This window comes from Gavialis gangeticus, unplaced genomic scaffold, assembly GCF_001723915.1.
Source record: "Gavialis gangeticus isolate Ggan-Ray unplaced genomic scaffold, GavGan_comp1, whole genome shotgun sequence".
NCBI classification, from domain to species: Eukaryota; Metazoa; Chordata; order Crocodylia; family Gavialidae; genus Gavialis; species Gavialis gangeticus.
The window spans coordinates 100,236,375-100,252,354 of record NW_017729031.1 but is presented as its reverse complement, the minus strand read 5'-3'; the positions used below and the strand labels follow the sequence as shown (position 1 = coordinate 100,252,354).

General features: G+C 45.9%; 1 protein-coding gene and 1 long non-coding RNA gene across 5 annotated transcripts in view; one reads left to right on the top strand and one right to left on the bottom strand.

Moving 5' to 3' along the window:
- Positions 1-15,980, top strand: part of PIKFYVE (phosphoinositide kinase, FYVE-type zinc finger containing) — a 120,075-nt gene that overhangs the window by 20,920 nt on the left and 83,175 nt on the right. For all 4 annotated transcript variants that reach the window (XM_019523447.1, XM_019523446.1, XM_019523445.1 and 1 more), the window contains 3 exons: positions 3,556-3,727; positions 4,508-4,715; positions 11,080-11,169. In XM_019523447.1, coding sequence (XP_019378992.1) covers positions 3,556-3,727; positions 4,508-4,715; positions 11,080-11,169 — 470 coding nt within the window. The remainder of the gene's footprint in view (positions 1-3,555; positions 3,728-4,507; positions 4,716-11,079; positions 11,170-15,980) is intronic.
- Positions 10,609-15,980, bottom strand: part of LOC109301998 — a 37,270-nt gene continuing 31,898 nt past the window's right edge. Inside the window, exon 3 of the long non-coding RNA XR_002098682.1 lies at positions 10,609-11,159. This is a non-coding gene — a long non-coding RNA (uncharacterized LOC109301998). The remainder of the gene's footprint in view (positions 11,160-15,980) is intronic.

The window sequence follows — 15,980 nt, the reverse complement described above, 5'->3', positions numbered from 1 at the left end:
CACCCCCCAGTGAGCTGCAGCTGCATCCTGTGCCCTGCTCTTCCTCAGCTGTGCAGTGCCTGCCCCTGCACCAGCACCAGCCCTGCTCCCTCCCTCACTGCGGTGACCTCTGTCTGCTTCCCCCCCATGCCCCTTCCCTTCCCCCACAACAGACTTACCAGCCAGACACTGCTCTCTGTGCTGCCAGGCTGTTGGATCAGGGTATCCCCTGATATGATTTGTTAAAAATTGGCCCCAAAAATCTCTATTGGTGCAATCCCTACAAGCATTGGAATGGCTTTAAGATTTTTGAATTCAGGAGCTTGGGATCCATCTCTGTCCACCCTGGTGTGTAGCTGGGTCTGCTCCTAAAAAAAACTTTAGGCAATCTTTATGGTTCCTGAGTAGACTTCAGGGGAACTGAGGAAAGTAAATTAGCTGCCTTCTTTTGGTAGTTTAGCTTGCAAGGAATACATTTAACCTGTTATGCATGCTATAGGTTCCTTCTACAGTGGCCAGGAGAACTGAGCTTTATTTAAAAGGATCAGACAGGTCAGTATGAAAAAAACAAAATGGAGTTCAGTTGTGGCACTGGCATGCTGCCTCCAATGTAGAAAGATTGTGTTGGCGAAGGAAAGCCTAAACCAGTCTCATTACAAATCAGAACTAAGGCAGGAATTTGTTGTACAGGGTTTTGACAAAAATGTGTTAGGTCCTTTGGAAGAAGACTTAAGGCATTTTCCAAGCTCTGGGGGGATAACCATGGCTGAACTCATTACTGTTAATGGCAATCAAGCTGTGATTGTTCAGTGTGATTTGCTATTAGAAGTAGTGAGCATGCTACACACAGGGCTCTGTCCGTGTGGCAGTGCCTGTATAAACTGCTTCACACTATTCCATCAAAATGTGTCAGTACTTGAGTGTTGTCTAGAATGACTAAAGCATTCTTCCGTTCGGGAGCTGGTCAAGCTATACAACAACATCCCCTTCATAAGAAGCACATGGCAGAAAGTTGTACTGCATGGTCTACACTTGAGAGAACCAAGCGTCCCTCGATGGCTAATTCAAAGTAGAACCTGGCCTTGAATGCCCTCTACCATGCTGCATTGCTAACTTGGGAAAGGTACTTCTTTTAGATTCTACAGGGCTTGAAGCAGCTGAACTGAAGGGTGGGCAGTTGGGCCTGTGCCCCCCCGCCCCACCTCCCCAAACCTTCACAAAAACTCCCTAAGTGGCTTTTCTCCGCACTTGGCTGGGATGGGACTGGAGGTGGGTGGGGAGCAGCTTCCAGGAGCAGGAATGGCAAGCAGGGCTGGGATTGCAAGGTGGTGACGACGTGGGGCCAGGGCCTGGGGCAGAGCCATCCTCCAGTGCCTGTGCACCTCTGTGATGGGCACCAGTTTTGTGGGCAGGAGCTGACTGTGGCTTTGCCCCCAGCCCTGTGCTGTCACCGCCTGGTGATCCTGGGGTCTCCATGGAGACTGGCCGGGACCAATGTAGGTAGGCAGATGGGATGGGGCCGTGGGTGGGTCGGGGGCTTTGTCCAGGGCCGGATCCAGGATCTTGAGATAGTGACAGCACGGGGCTGAGACCAGGGAAGAGCCATGATCTGCTCTCTGCATGCCTCTGCCCGCGAAACCTGTGCCTGTCAAAGGGCCATGCGGGCAGCAGATCACAGTTCGGCCCCACCCACACACTCACCACTACATGATCCTGGCCTTGTCTGCCCATGGCCCCATCCCATTCACATGTCTGGCCTCGCAGTTCCCACCCTGGCTGTGGGTGCAGGGCAGACAGCCTGGGGTGCCCAGGCAGTGGGGCCAGGTCTGGCAATGACAGCAGCCAGAAGGAGCCGCTGCTGCCAGGAAGTGAGTCTGGCCACTGTGCTGCCCCTGCCCCACTGCTCACCCGGGGGTGGTGGGACCAGTTGCAAGCACCAGGGCCCAGGCTACCCTTTAAACCGGGGCTGGGTGGGACTGAGGGACCTGCTGCAGGCCAGACAAAATCTCAGTGGGTTGGATCTGGATCTAGCTGTATTTTGCCCACCCCTGTTCTAAAACAATGTCTATTGCACAGGAAGTTGTTTTGTAATGTATGAGATACAAGAGCTCAAAGAACATTGGCTTTCAGGCTTCAAAATCTGTTGTCTTAAGGAAAACAAACAAACAAACCCTTCCAGTTTCTTCCAAGGCATATTTGGGGGGAGAGGTAGAAGAATGTTGTTATTCTAAGCTTCATGGTTTCCAGATAGTTCAAGAACTCTGAAAACCTCCATGTATTGAAGAGTAAACACTTTAGAAAACACTTTTTTTCTTTTTTTAGTTTCACTGACTGAAAACATTGTAGATTAGTCACTTTTTCTATAGCTACTTTCTGGCTTCTTCCCCCCTCTGGAAAAGTTTGTTCCTCTTCTGAGTTCAGTTTGGTTGTATTGCCCACAGCTAGAACTGAACTCTTGACAAAAAGTATGACCATCATACCCAGTATAATCATGTGAAACTCAGCAATCCCCTCCCCTCTCCTTGCCTCTTGATGTTCATGGGGGATGGATCCAGCCTCATAACAGTAATTTGTGTTGCCTATGCCCAAGCAAGAAGTGCATTCTGCATTTCCGACCCTTTTAAAATGAGAATTAAACCTTGATATGTGTACCCATATGCATTTTATCCTGTTCAGTGTCAAAGTTGTCATAGCTTGCTGCATTTGAGTCTCCATGTTGGTTTTTACTTAGCCACTAATTGGGGTTCTCCAACTTGCAGCTATCCAGGACAAAACTAAAATAGGACAGATAAAATTTGATATCAAAGCCTTTTGTCAAAAATCTGGATGTCAGAATATTCCACGCCCGCCTCTTTTTTTTTTTTTTTTAACTTCCTGTAAGGCCTATCTGAAGTGATGTAGAGTAGTGGGGGCCAACCTTTTTGGCTGGCATGCCACAAATTGGCCCTGTACCCTCTCTGAGTGCCTCCCTGATCCCATCCTTAGCCTGATCTCCTACTCTTCTTTTTGCTTCCTGCCTTGTGCTCTGTCTGATCTGGTGTTCCTGCTCTGCCTGGCACTCTGCTTCCTGTCTCTTCCCTGATTTGTCGCATGCTACACACACAGGCTGCCCATACCATTTGTGGCACTTACGCTGCAGGTTGGCCACTATGACCTGGCATTTAGAAGATGCCATGTTGATAGTTATAGTTCAATGTTCCTTGGTTAATTGTTTTCAGTAAAGTTTGTTTCCTTAATAGTTAGGGCCCTGTTACATGCTTAAAGTGAGGATAGGAAGGAAAAATAATCAATATTTTGCATAGTAGGTGACCCAAACCTTTTATTTACAGATCATGGGTTTTTGATTGTGTGGTCCATTAAATAGACCAACCAGACAGTCTCTTATTAAAAGAATTCAGTTGAGTTCTTTAATAAACCATTTGACTCCATACTTGTGACTCCTGCTTCTAGCTCCAAATAAATAAGCTTCCGTATGTCTTATAAATGAGCCCATTTTGTGTTTGTTTTTTTCTTTTTTTTCTTTGCTACCTGTGTAGCAATTTTCACTTAATGTTATTTCTTTTTAACTTATCACAGGATAGTGACTTGAAGCAATATTGGATGCCAGACAGCCAGTGCAAAGAATGTTATGACTGTAGTGAAAAATTTACCACCTTCCGGCGCAGACATCACTGTCGGCTGTGTGGGCAGATCTTCTGCAGCCGGTGCTGTAACCAGGAAATTCCTGGGAAATTTATGGGTTACACAGGTAGCTATTTTTTTGAGTGCTAAAACCCCCCCCGGACTTCGTAGATTTCTGATGTTTGTATTTTGTAAGAGTGAGATGATCCCATTTAATGCTCATCTGAAGAGCAACATTAGTAAAATAAATGGGTGTCTATATGTACATATTTGCTTGGTGACCTTTTTCTTTGTTAAAATTTTCTCAAGTGTCTTGATGAAATGGGGCCCAAACTTCTTTGATTTCCCAGCTTGGAGGTGATGGGGGCCCAAACCGCTGACTTCCTGAAGTGCTTCAGAAAAAATTGCCAGTACCCTTGTTAGATTAGTCATTATTCAGTAGAGCATACTTTGATCAATTTTCACTTTTAAATAGTGTGTTTATTAAAAAGGTAGGGATTGCTGGTATCCAGTGACCGTGGATAAACTCATTTTTTTACTTAAAAAAAAACAACTGTTCTCCCCACCCTGCCCCTCCCCCCAGTTTGAAGATGGCTAAGGAAGCCATTTGCCAGTTGCCAGCTAATGTATAATCCTCCCCTTTCCTAACTATAAAACCCCAGTTTTAGTAACATTAGATTTCTTTTGCAGTGAGGAGGTGGTAGGCAGACTGCTTGAAATCAGATATTTAAGAATTCCCTGCTTGCATGAATGTACAGGATATTGACTCCAAATAAGCAATAAGCTTGTTTTGGGGTAGTGCAGAGGTTCTGAAATAAGGAAACTCCATTGGGATGCAGCTTGAGATCCACCCAAGGCAGCTCTGCACTATCTTTATGGGTTTATTTCTTGCTTCCTCTTTCCACAGGGGATCTCCGAGCATGCACATACTGCCGCAAAATAGCCCTAAGCTATGCACACTCCACAGACAGTAACTCTATTGGTGAAGACTTGAACGCCCTGTCTGATACTGCCTGCTCTGTGTCTGTGCTGGACCCGGGTGAGCCACGAACGCCAGTTGGAAGTAGAAAAACTAGCCGCAACATCTTTCTGGAGGAGGACCTCACTTGGCAAAGGTACTGAATGGCTTTATAGTCAGTCATAGAATTGGAACCAGTTTTCTGGTTTATCCTCTGCCTAGATAAAGGCTGTCAACTTGCATCCAACAAACTGGGGTTATGATCTGTGCTTTATTCTAATGTTATCTTTCATTGAAGTGGAGAAGCCATTGATTCCATGGGGAGTTACCCCTTTTTAGTGAGGTGGTAAGAGTCTGAATTGCTAACCCATTTAAAATTGGGCTTGGGCTGGAGCTGGTGATATTAATAACATTCATTGTGACAATGGACTCGTGGCTTCATGGAGATAGAAGGAATTTGTTCTCTTTCTACCATGGATGAATCAAGGCACACGTCAGTAGAGTGAAAATGCCTGTTTGCCCGTTAAACTAAATGTTAGTGCTTGCTGGGTGAATGTTGGTAAATTGGTGTGCAGTAACAGCAGAAAGACAAGGTTCTTTGGATGAATCTGATATCTTTAATTAGATCAACTTAAATAGTTGTGGGAAAAAAGTTCTTGGCAAGCTTGTGGGTTTAAAAGCTCTTCATCAGGCTGAGGAAGCCTCTGCAGTTGGTGTGTGCTCTTCCTGGATGGAATGAATAGTAAAGCAGCCGGAGGCTGGGTTGGTATGCATGCAAGACAGGCAGTCAGTAAAGATGTAAACTGAGGAGTCAGTGGGTGAGAGGCAGGCTGGGTGGGGAAGGGTGAGGTGGGGAGGGGGAGAGAGAAGGCAGATGAATGTAGCAAGTAAATAGTGGAGAGGTACCTGGGTAGTCAGATGTCAGACAGGTTATAATGTGTCATGAATCCAATGTTTATATTTAGTTCGTTGTTTTTGTATCCAGGAGGTTGATGAAGTAAAGTTCATAGGCTTGTCTGTGAAAACTGTTTTGTAAGTTCCCTTTGAGGATTTGAACTGAGACTGGAGAGAGAGTGGTTTTCTTGGGAGAAATGTGCCCCCACAGGTAATTGGATATTCCTGTCTTTGATAGATTACCAGTGTGCATTCATTCTGGTGCGCAGTTGTTGTTTGGTGTCTCCTACGTAGCTTTCATCAGGGCATTTGGTGCATTGGATGAGATGTATTATATTTTTGGAGGTGCAGCTGTAAGATCCAGGAATACTGATGGCTCTGTTGTGAGGTGTAGTAATTGTGGGGGTGGTGGAGATGTGTTGGCAGGTTTTACATTTCTTGTCATGGCATGGTCTGGATCCATTCAGTGTGTTCTGGGCTGTAGGAAGCTTGCTTCTGTTGATGAGGTTAGCAAGGTTTGATGCTTGTTTGAAAACTAGGATGGGTGGTTCTGGGAAGATCGCTTTAAGAATAGGATCTCCTTCTAGTATGGGTTGCAATTGTTTGAGGATTTTCCACATGGGTTTGAGGGAGGGGTGATATGTCATAACTAGCGGTGTGCGATTTAGTGGAGTGTTTTTGGTGTGCTGCAGCAGTTTTTCACGTGGTATCCGGGTGGCTCTTTCAAACGTGCAATCTGTCTTTCTGGAGGAGTGTCCTTGTTGCGTGAAAGCCTTTTTAAGATTAGTGAGGTGGCAATCCTGGGTGTTCTTCTCAGTGTAGATATGGCGGTATCTGAGGGCTTGGCTGTACATCACAGCTTTCTTTGATGCGTTTAGGGCAATTGCTGGTTCTATGCAGAAATGTATGTTGGTCTGTGGGTTTCTAATATAATGTGGTCTGTATTTTACCATTCTGGATAGTGATCATCGTGTCTAAAATGGAGATGTTGGTGCTGGAGTATTCAAGAGATAGTCAGATGGAGAAATGTTATTTCTTGAATTTCTGATGGAGGTCCATCGGAGATTGCAGGTTTTCAGTCCAAATGATGACGTCATTGACATATCTTAAGTATAGCAAGGGTTTGATGGTGCAGTCCTTGAGGAATTCTTCTTTCAGTTGGCTTATAAAATGGTTGGCATACTGTGGGACTATTTTGGTGCCCATAGCTCTGCCCATGGTCTGGAGGAAGTATCACTTATTAAAAGTGAAATTGTTGTGTATGAGGATGAAGGGTATAAGGTCAGTAATGTCTTTGGGTCTGTACTCTTGAGTTGTCGTCTTGCTCTGGTAGGCATATAAGGCAGGCTTGGAAGCCATTCTTTTGTGGGTTGTTGGTATATTAACTGGTAACATCCATGGTGGCTAGGATGGTGTTGCTGAGAAGGTGGTCTGTGTTTTTAAGTTTCCGTAGAAAATCTGTAGCGTTTTGGACAAAACTTGCTCTTTGGGTGATGAGTGGTTTTAGGGCAGCGAAACCTGATATTTCCTCAGTTACCATATCCAACTGTGGAACCATAGGTCTGCCAGGGTTCCCTTGTTTGTGGATTATAGGGAGCATGTCAAAAGTCCCTGGGTTAGGTAGTGGGTGGGGGATCAAGGTCTGTAGTTCTGATGGAAATGATTTGATGGTATTTTTGAGTTTCATGGTGAAAAGGGGAGTAGGATCTTCTTGTAGTTCTTTGTAGTGGGTGGTGTCAGAGTTGTCTGTTAGCTTCCTTTATGTAGTCTTCACGGTTTAGGATGGCTGGTTTTATTACTATTTGGTGGTTACATCTTAGAGATTATATGGTCTTTCTCTCTGGTAGGGAGAGGTTGTTATGGTGGCATGTGTTGTTGATTATTTCATTGTTCATTCTTTCCCTGAAGCAGCCAAAGTAGCGGTCAAGGTTAGAGTTTCGTCCACTGTGAGGTGTCCAATCTGATGGGTTTTTTGGGGTTGCTCTTTTCCTTAATGTTGTCAGAGGATGAGTTGTTGTTGGAAGTAGATTTATTTGGGTTGTGGAAACATTCCTTGAGGCGGGGGCATCAGAAGAATTCTTCTAGTTCTCCACACTGAAGTATTTTATTAGGGTATTTTTCTGGACAAAAATTTAGGCCTTTAGAAAGGACAGATTTTTTTTCATTTTTGGTAAGCGTGTGTGAAGAGATTTGATATTCGAGGGTTTGCTGCTGCTTGCACTTTCATCAAGTCTGAAGGTGGAATGTTATAAGGTGTTGGTGTTGCGTTTGACTTCTTTTTTTTTTCATGTTGGAAAAAAATTATTAAATGTTTAGGCAAGGGAAGTGGTGTGTAGAGCAGTTATTTAAGTTCCAAATAAACCATTATTTAAGTCTTAAATAATGGTGTTTTTATGCCTAAGGAGGAATAGATTGAAAGAACAACATTAATATACTGTTTACAGGGATTTTTCTAAATGCAGAAGTACAGGATTAGGGTGAAATAATGAAAGAGGAATCTAATAAATCTCAGTGTATCTGGAAGAGAACCATTAATAGTAGAAAAGCATAATGTCTTCAGAGGCAAGAGGATTTCTTTTCTTAGTTGCAGTGGATGCATCTATATAAGATGCATTGCTATGCTCAAGATCGCAATCAAGGAGCAGGGGCTGGGAGATGCTTATCGCAACCACGGGGCTGGTGCTGGGAGATGGGGATCTCCTAGCCCCTGCTTCCCAAATGCAGATTGGGATCTGGGAACTGTCCCAGTCAGGGGCAGATCCCAGCCCTGTGCCTTGATCAGGTGATCAAGGTGCAGGACTTGGAAGGAGGAAGCAGGTCCCAGCCCCCTACCTTGATCCACCAATGAGGCAGCTAGCAGCAAGCCCCTGCTAGTAGCTAGCACCTGTCCCTCCCCTGAAGCTCTTTCCAAGTCCCCTGCCCCAGCTGGGGAGCTGGGGCCAGGAGCACCCTGCTGCTGGGGCAGGGGGACATTGTCCCTTCCTGGGCCCTGGGCAGACAGCCCCCCCTGGGGGCAGGGAGCAATGTCCCAATGTGGCAGGTTACTGTTGGTGCCTGCCACTTTAAGGGCTGAGCCAAGCAGCCAGCAGATGTTTGATTTGTAGCAGCCATTTTAGATCCCTAGCTGCCTATATAAACAGAGAAGTTTGCTGTTGGCAGGCCAGGTAGTAACATTGCCTTGCTACAAGGGTCTATGCAACATCTTGGAGGTAAGGTCATGACCTAAAACTGCACTCTGCCAGGAGTGGGTGGCCTGGGGGGTCTCTCAGTGGCTTGGGAGCCCCCAGGAAATGCCAGGCCAGTTTTCACCCCAGTGAAAGGCAGGTAGGGGTGCCTTAACCCCAACCTTCACCTTCAGATGGGTCATTTACAATTGAAGCAGGGTAGGCCATGTAAGCTTTGGGAAGTGCCTGAGCCTGCTGGGAGAGTGACCCCTCAGAGCCAGGCATACTTCCAGAAGCACCTGAGCCGGGAATGGGGAACCTCAATCCTTAAGTGCAGGCAGGAGGCATAAATCCAACCGAGGGACTATACTGGTCAATGCTGGGGCCAGGATCGGAAGGGTCAAAAGGGCCAGAGGTCCACTGTGAGGGATGCCCATGATGAGCAAAGACTATTGGGGTCCCAACAGGCCAGAGACGGGGCCAGAGCTTATATGGAAGCTGAAGGTCCTGTGATTGGGGCCACAGCTAATGGGCGAAGGAGATGGTTGAGCCAACTGCCTGAGATGCCACCTGTAAGGCTTGGGCCGCGGTGTCGGGGTGGAATGGAGCTGCGGATAGCCCTCCCAGTATCGGGGTGTAAAATGGGCAGCCTCCTGCCTTAATTAACAACATAATTAATTACAACAAGGCTTTGCAGGTGAGTCAGGTGCGTGGTGTGCCCAGAGGCAGGTTGGAAACTAGCTCTGTGGCTAGTCAGGGACCCCCATTTTGCCACACCCAGCCCTTGCCAGGAGGCAGCTGTCTCCTAGCCCTATGCTTGCTGCCAGCCCTTGGCTTAGCACCCAGGGAGAGCCTAGATCTTGTCCTGGCTGCTGTAGGGTGCCACTGCAGGGGTAGGAACAGATTGCTGCCATGAACAGCAAATCTCCTCCGGAGTCCCTGCATGTGTAGATGCTTGCTAGGGAGCATTTACTTGAGAGTAAACTGTTCCTGGATTAAATGTACATGTAGACACCCACGTGCATTAGATCCCTTTACTAGCAGTAGCGGTTAATTCCTAGAAAACATGGGTTACACAGCAGCAAAGGCAACTGCCTTTCTCTAACGTAATGTATCTGAGACACTTGGATCAAATTCCTTGTTCTGTAGCTGTCAGTTTAATAAAACCTCATTTTAGGGAATCTCAAACATTCCTTACACAGAAGCCAGAGTTCAGAGTTCTGTGGTGTGCCCACTGTAAACTTAACATGTGAAAGTAAGAAAAGTCACAAAATTCAATGAAAACAAGATTCATGGAATAAAGCAGATCAGACTTCATCCCTTTGTCTCTGACATGGGAGTGTGCCAGTTGCTAGACAGATGACTGTTCTGAAAGTGTCTTTGCATCTTTTATTTTTTGGCAGTTGTACAATTGAAGTTGTATAATTGTTCTGCTTCTTGAAAGGCTAGGTTTGCAAGATATAGTCTTGGCATGGCTCTTCAGACGCAGGCCAAGCAAGCCTAGACTTTTTTTCTCTTGCTCACTCGCTCTCTCAAAGTTCACTAGCTTTTTCTGATTTGACTATTGGTTTAGTCCTGCAGGAGAGAAGGCTAAGCTGTAAGCTGCCTTCTCTAATTGCATGACAGTATAAAGTGAGCACTCTTAACTTCTGCTTCATTTCCAGATCTGAGCATACCTAGAGTTTTTCCTAAGCAATAACATTCTCTATAGCAAGAGTTAGGTTGTCTAAACCAAATGCTCTGGAGTAGCTGGGGGAGTAAAAGAATAGCCGCTGCCTTGAACACCTTCTAATCTAAGGCTAAGCTCACATCAGGAGTGCTTTACTAGTATGGAGATCCATACTGAATACCAGCAAAATGCTCCTAGCCTGGATACAGGTGTTCTGGATATGAGTAAGTGAAATGAGTTCTACTAGCAAGAACAGAGTCTATACTAGCTACAACTGTGCACTACAGGCTTCTGGCATACTGAAGTTGTTCTGCAGTTTGAGGTGCAATTTATGATTGACCAGCTGTGGCACAGAAATCTATAGTGCAGATATGGCTTTGTCATAGGGCAATAAAGATAATGGTAGAATGAGAGCAAAGATTGATGACATTGTCCATATATGATAGTGATGACTATTGTTAAATAGCTATGGTAATGAACCTTTTTGGGGTGGAAAGGGGATGGGTAGGGAGTAGCAGTGAGTGAGGGGTTGGGAGTGGGAAAAGAGATGAGTCAAATGGAGGCAGGTTAGTGGGAAAAGGAGTTTGTGGTGTGATGAAGGTAGAGTTGAAAAGAAGAGTATGAAACCAGTCCCTTATAAACATCAAGAGGCTGGAGTTGAAGAATCTTTAAGTTTTTTTCAGCTCTCATCTTGCATTATGAATTTTTGTGCAACTGAAACTGTATCATTGCTGCTTTATGGTGGTGGTTATGTTGAAATGCTGATGTTTATCATGACATAACTCTCTTGGCAGTTTGATTCACCCAGACTCTTCAGCTTCCACATTGTCAGCGCGCCTTGCCTCTGTTCAGGAGGATTCAGGGAAGTCCCCTGCTAGAAACAGGTAAATGAACCAAATTTATATTGAAGATTTCTCTCTTAGATGTGCAGTGCAATACATTATAAATATGAATTCAAGGTGATTCAGTTGAATCCTCTCAATTTTGAGCCCCTGATCTGATGTAACATTGGGGACCATTCTCTTGTTAATGGCATAGTCCAGTTGTGCTCTGTCTCTTAGATGGGCAGGCTGGATGAGTGGCACAGTGCCAGTCTGTGGGCTGAATCCTGGGTACCCTGCAACCTTAGCTCAGCCTGGAGCAGCCAATCTAGTGCACAGGGTGATGCTGTCTGGCCACCCTGTGCAATGGGGCTCCCCATGTGTCTAGAAATTTGGCATCAGGGAGTGGCAATTAAGGCTGCCTGTTTTCCTGTTACCAAGTTGTTGGACCCTTGAAGAGCCTTATGAGCTGGATCTGGCCCATGGGTTGGGAGTTGTGCACCCTTGGTGTACTCTCGGTTGAAATGTGGGCTGTTCAATGAGCCCAGGTCACATGTAAATAATACTGAAAAAGACTACCCTGGGTAAGTATACTAATAGCCTTGCTGCTTTGGGGAGCTTCTAGTATAATTCTGTGTGGCTGACAGGAGTGGGAAGAGAAACTATAATAGAGCATGGAAATGGGAATTCTAAGACCAAGAAAGGAAGCAGGGCAGGAGATGGTTGTAGGGGTGCTTTTTTGGGGAGCATTTAGAAGAAAGATGGTAGGAACCAGAAAGTTTAGAGAACAAGAGGTAGGTGGAAAAATAAGTAGCTTTCAGGTGGAAGCCAGAAAGCCAAGAGAGAGCAAAAGTAGTAAAGGAGAAGCGATAGAGTAATTGGGGCAAGAGGTAAAACTAATGACACTGGGCTGCTAAAATTAAGGGCACCAGGTTCTGGTGGCTTTTGTATAGGGTGACCATATGTTCCAGATTGGCCAGGAGAGTCCCAGGTTTCATGGGCTGTCTGGGGCAGTTGGTGTAAACTGAAGCAAAAGTCCCAGATTTGGTTGCTGTAGGCAGAAGCAGAGGCTGTTGCTGCCTGCAGTGCTCAGCATGGTTTCCGCTGAACAGCAGCTGGAGGTGGGGAAGCAGGCTGGGTCGGGCAGCAGGGCCTGGGCACCTGCTCTGGGTGAGACAGGATCTGCCAGCAGGCTGGAGCTGTGTGCGGTGACCTACTCACCACCAGAAACTACCCAGGGGCGGGGCTGCTCCTGGCTGGGTCCAACCTCTGTACACAGGGAATGGAGCCTGGCTGCAGGGTTCTGCACTGTCCAGCCCTGCCTTGTCATCAGGGTCCTGGGAGTTGTGGGGTGGGGGGTGAGGGGGTGCAGCATGTGGTGGCTTCTCCCCCACCCTGATCCCAGATTCCATTTACTATAATATAGTCTACTTATGTAGCCTCTGGCTGCATGCTTCCTTGCTCTTCACTCTCTTCTTGGAAAGCTTTTAGCCTGATCCTGGCTGAAGTCCAGTTTAGGTTACTAAACTGTACAGGAAGGTCCCCTTTTGATTGAGCCGTGACAGTCTTGCTCTTGATCTCAACAGTTATGTGACTGTTAAAATCCAGTAGGCAATTACTGTACTGGAACTTTTTGGTGAATGTTTGGAATGAATGCAGGATGTGTATAGAATTTGTTGTCACAAATGTGCAAGTGTTTGGAGACTGATTATGTAGGAACTTTCTTCAATAGCTACTGCTGCTTGTACAGAAATGTGTGCATATGTCCTTTTTCTCCACTATTCCTGAACTGCTTCTGCAAGATCAGGAACTTCTATAGGCTAAGCCAGTTATGCTGAATGTTTCTGAAGCCCATCCTTAACTTTTTTATCATAAAGCCCATTCAGGGAGGGACTGCCTATCAGCTTATGTAGGATCATTCTTGATAACGCAGGTTTACGTAGTGTTGCATAACAATAGATTCTAGTCCACTTGATGTGTCAAATCCAGGGGACAAAGATGGAAGAACATGAGGGATAGAACAAAGATAATGTGAGTCTCTTTAATAATGAAGTTACTAAATGTACTGCCTTAATTTAGAATAGGGTTTGGAAAACCTATTTGGCTCTGAGAGTGGGTCTGGACTACAGGGCTTCCTCCCAGGCTGAAATTTGACCATGGGCAATAGCAGCATTAATAGCATTAATACCTGCAGTTGCCAAACCTGCTGCGCATTAGCATGGCTCCAGAACCCTGGGAATTGGCTTTGTTGCTGCATTGCTTCCTCCTTTTCCCCTCGCAGATCTTAGTTGCCAGAGATGATTTAGAAACCATGATTTGGTGGAGAGAGGTGTTACTAAAATAGCGTAGTTATATTTGCTTGCTCCTAGTGCTGAACTAAGTAGTATCATCTCAGCACAGTGCTGCTTTGCATTGTGGGAACCTTCTGTTAGTGAAGCTGGGCAGCTCCTAACCATTCCTTGTATCTGACCTTTTGATCCACCCTTGTGGCATCTCTGGGCCACCAGGTGAGAACCCCTATTATAGTGAATGGGGGTTAAATGTGTTATGGATGGCTTGCAGACGCTCTCTGAATTTCTGTTTTTTGGATACTCCTTGCGGATGCTGGCGTAAAATTCAGGACGGTCCAAAAAGGGTGTATAGTCACCTAACTGCACACCTCAAACTAGTGAGCCCATGGAAAATGAAAGTGCTTGCAGGGGGAAGCTGGTGGGTGGAGCAGAGGAGTTAAGTGATCAAACAGGTGAAAGGCTGGGGAGTTGGTGCATGCCTGTAGTCAGTGATTGGCAAACACTGAGCGAAATCCAGAGTTAAAAGTTCAATGCTGATTAACTCTAATGACATGAAGACTTCAGCAGGTGCTACTTGTTGGGAGAGATCAGACTTCCAAGAGTTGGTCCTAAGAGGTTTCTGCAGCCTAGCTCCTGTGCAGTGAGTGAGCTGGGTCAAACTGCTGGCTCAGTTTAACTCAGGGGTGCTCAATGTCTGGCCTGCAGGCCTTGGAATCTGGTGCACAGGGCTCCCCACAGGTCACGAAATTTGGCAGCAGGGGAGCAGTGGTAGCTAATACTGCCACCCCTCCCCACCACCAAAATCCCAAGCCTGGAGAGAATAGCTGCCAGGCTGTACCTCCTTCCCTCCTTGTGGCTGGTTGGGGCTGGGCTGTTCCCCCTTTTCCCCTCAGCTGGGCCATGCCCCCTTGCCCTATACATCTGGTTCCCCTATGGGGCTGCATCAGGGCTGGGCAGCTCCTACACTCCCTTCCATGGAGCCAGATTATTGGTCCACCTATTGCAGCCCGTGGAGGGACTGGATGCTGCCCATCTGGCCCACTAGACAAAAAGGTTGAGCACCACCAGTTTAACACTTAACTCTGAGTGGCTCTCTAGTCTGACTTTGATATCTGTTACAAAATATTTTGTATGGAACATGGAAACCAAATTTTTAAGGCCTAGCTCTGTCGTCAATCCAGGATTTGGGGGCAATGTTGATTTGTAGCAACTATTCTCCCTTGGCATCTGTTCTGGATCATATAACACAAACTGTGCACTGTATTTTAGCAGAGAATTCCAAGTCTCAAGTGCTGTGCAGTACTAGAAATATAGCATTCTTGTTCGGTGCTTTGAACATGCTCCCTTTTATCTTTTGTACTGTTTTAAAGGAGGAAGATAAAGACCTAGGCTGTAGGAGATACAGTTCAATAAAAGTAGTAATGGGCTGGGTCCTGAGGGAACTTGTTCTTCTGAGATGGGTATTATTTGGATATAGTGAAATCAGTGACTTGCATCATGGTAGTTTTTAAATATTGTGAGGTTTTGGGACAAGGTGTAGGGTTTGGTTCCCTGCCACTGCTTTCCCTGCTTTAGTGCTGGTGGGTGAATTTAAGATGACCCCCCAATAATTATTTCTCTACCTGAGAAAATTGTCACACATTTGTAAGTTTTCTATGTATAGAATTTAATTATTGGGGGATGGTTTTAAAATCTGAAGCCATCTTGGATTTCTAGTGTAACCATCATCTGTAGTGGCAAAGCCCTCTAGTGCCAGGGTTTTTAACCTTTTTGGATCAATGTATACCTGGCGGCTGGACGTGGAGCAATGTACCCATGGTGGCTGGATGCAGGGGGGTGGCACGCAGTCGAATGTGAAGCAGCAGCAGCCACTGCATGCAAGCTTCCTTTGCCTCCCATGTCTAGCCAGGAGAGTGGTGCCTGTACGGCAGTGCGGGATGGTGCATAGCGGCACTCTGTCTCCGCCTGCCTGCACGTACCCTCTTGGGCCTTCTTGGGTACCCCTGGTTGACAGCTCCTTTTCTAGTGGATCTTCACCTGCAAAGCCTGCATAATGTGGACTTGCTGTTACTGAACTGTTGGGAGGAACCAGTGCTTCCTCCCTGTAGCAATAGCTGACTCTTTTCCTCCTTTGTTTCTTTTAGGTTAACATCAAAATGTGTTGAAGAAAGGCACATGAGGGTATTTAGTTTATGATCTTCTATGACCAGGTGACATCACAGGCAGCCAGCATTCCTTTTGCCTATCTGATTTTCCTCAGTCACAGATGATGTCAAGGCTATCTGCACGCTTTGAAACATTCTCAAAGAATCTGAAAAGGCAATTCCCTTCTTCCTCCCCCACCTTTTCTTTTCATTACAGCTTAAATAGCCTTTCTTAACTGATCTATCTTGTAAATTGTTCTTGGACAGAGATGCAAATCTGTTAACGTGTACCACTGACAGGTGGTCTGTGTAACATTGGTGGTACCCATACCATAGATTGGGAACTGCTAGTCTAGGTCAGTGGTCTCCAAACTTTTTTGATTGCGCACCCTTATCAGTAAAAAAAAAAAAAAAAAAAAAAAAAAAAAAATTGAAAAAA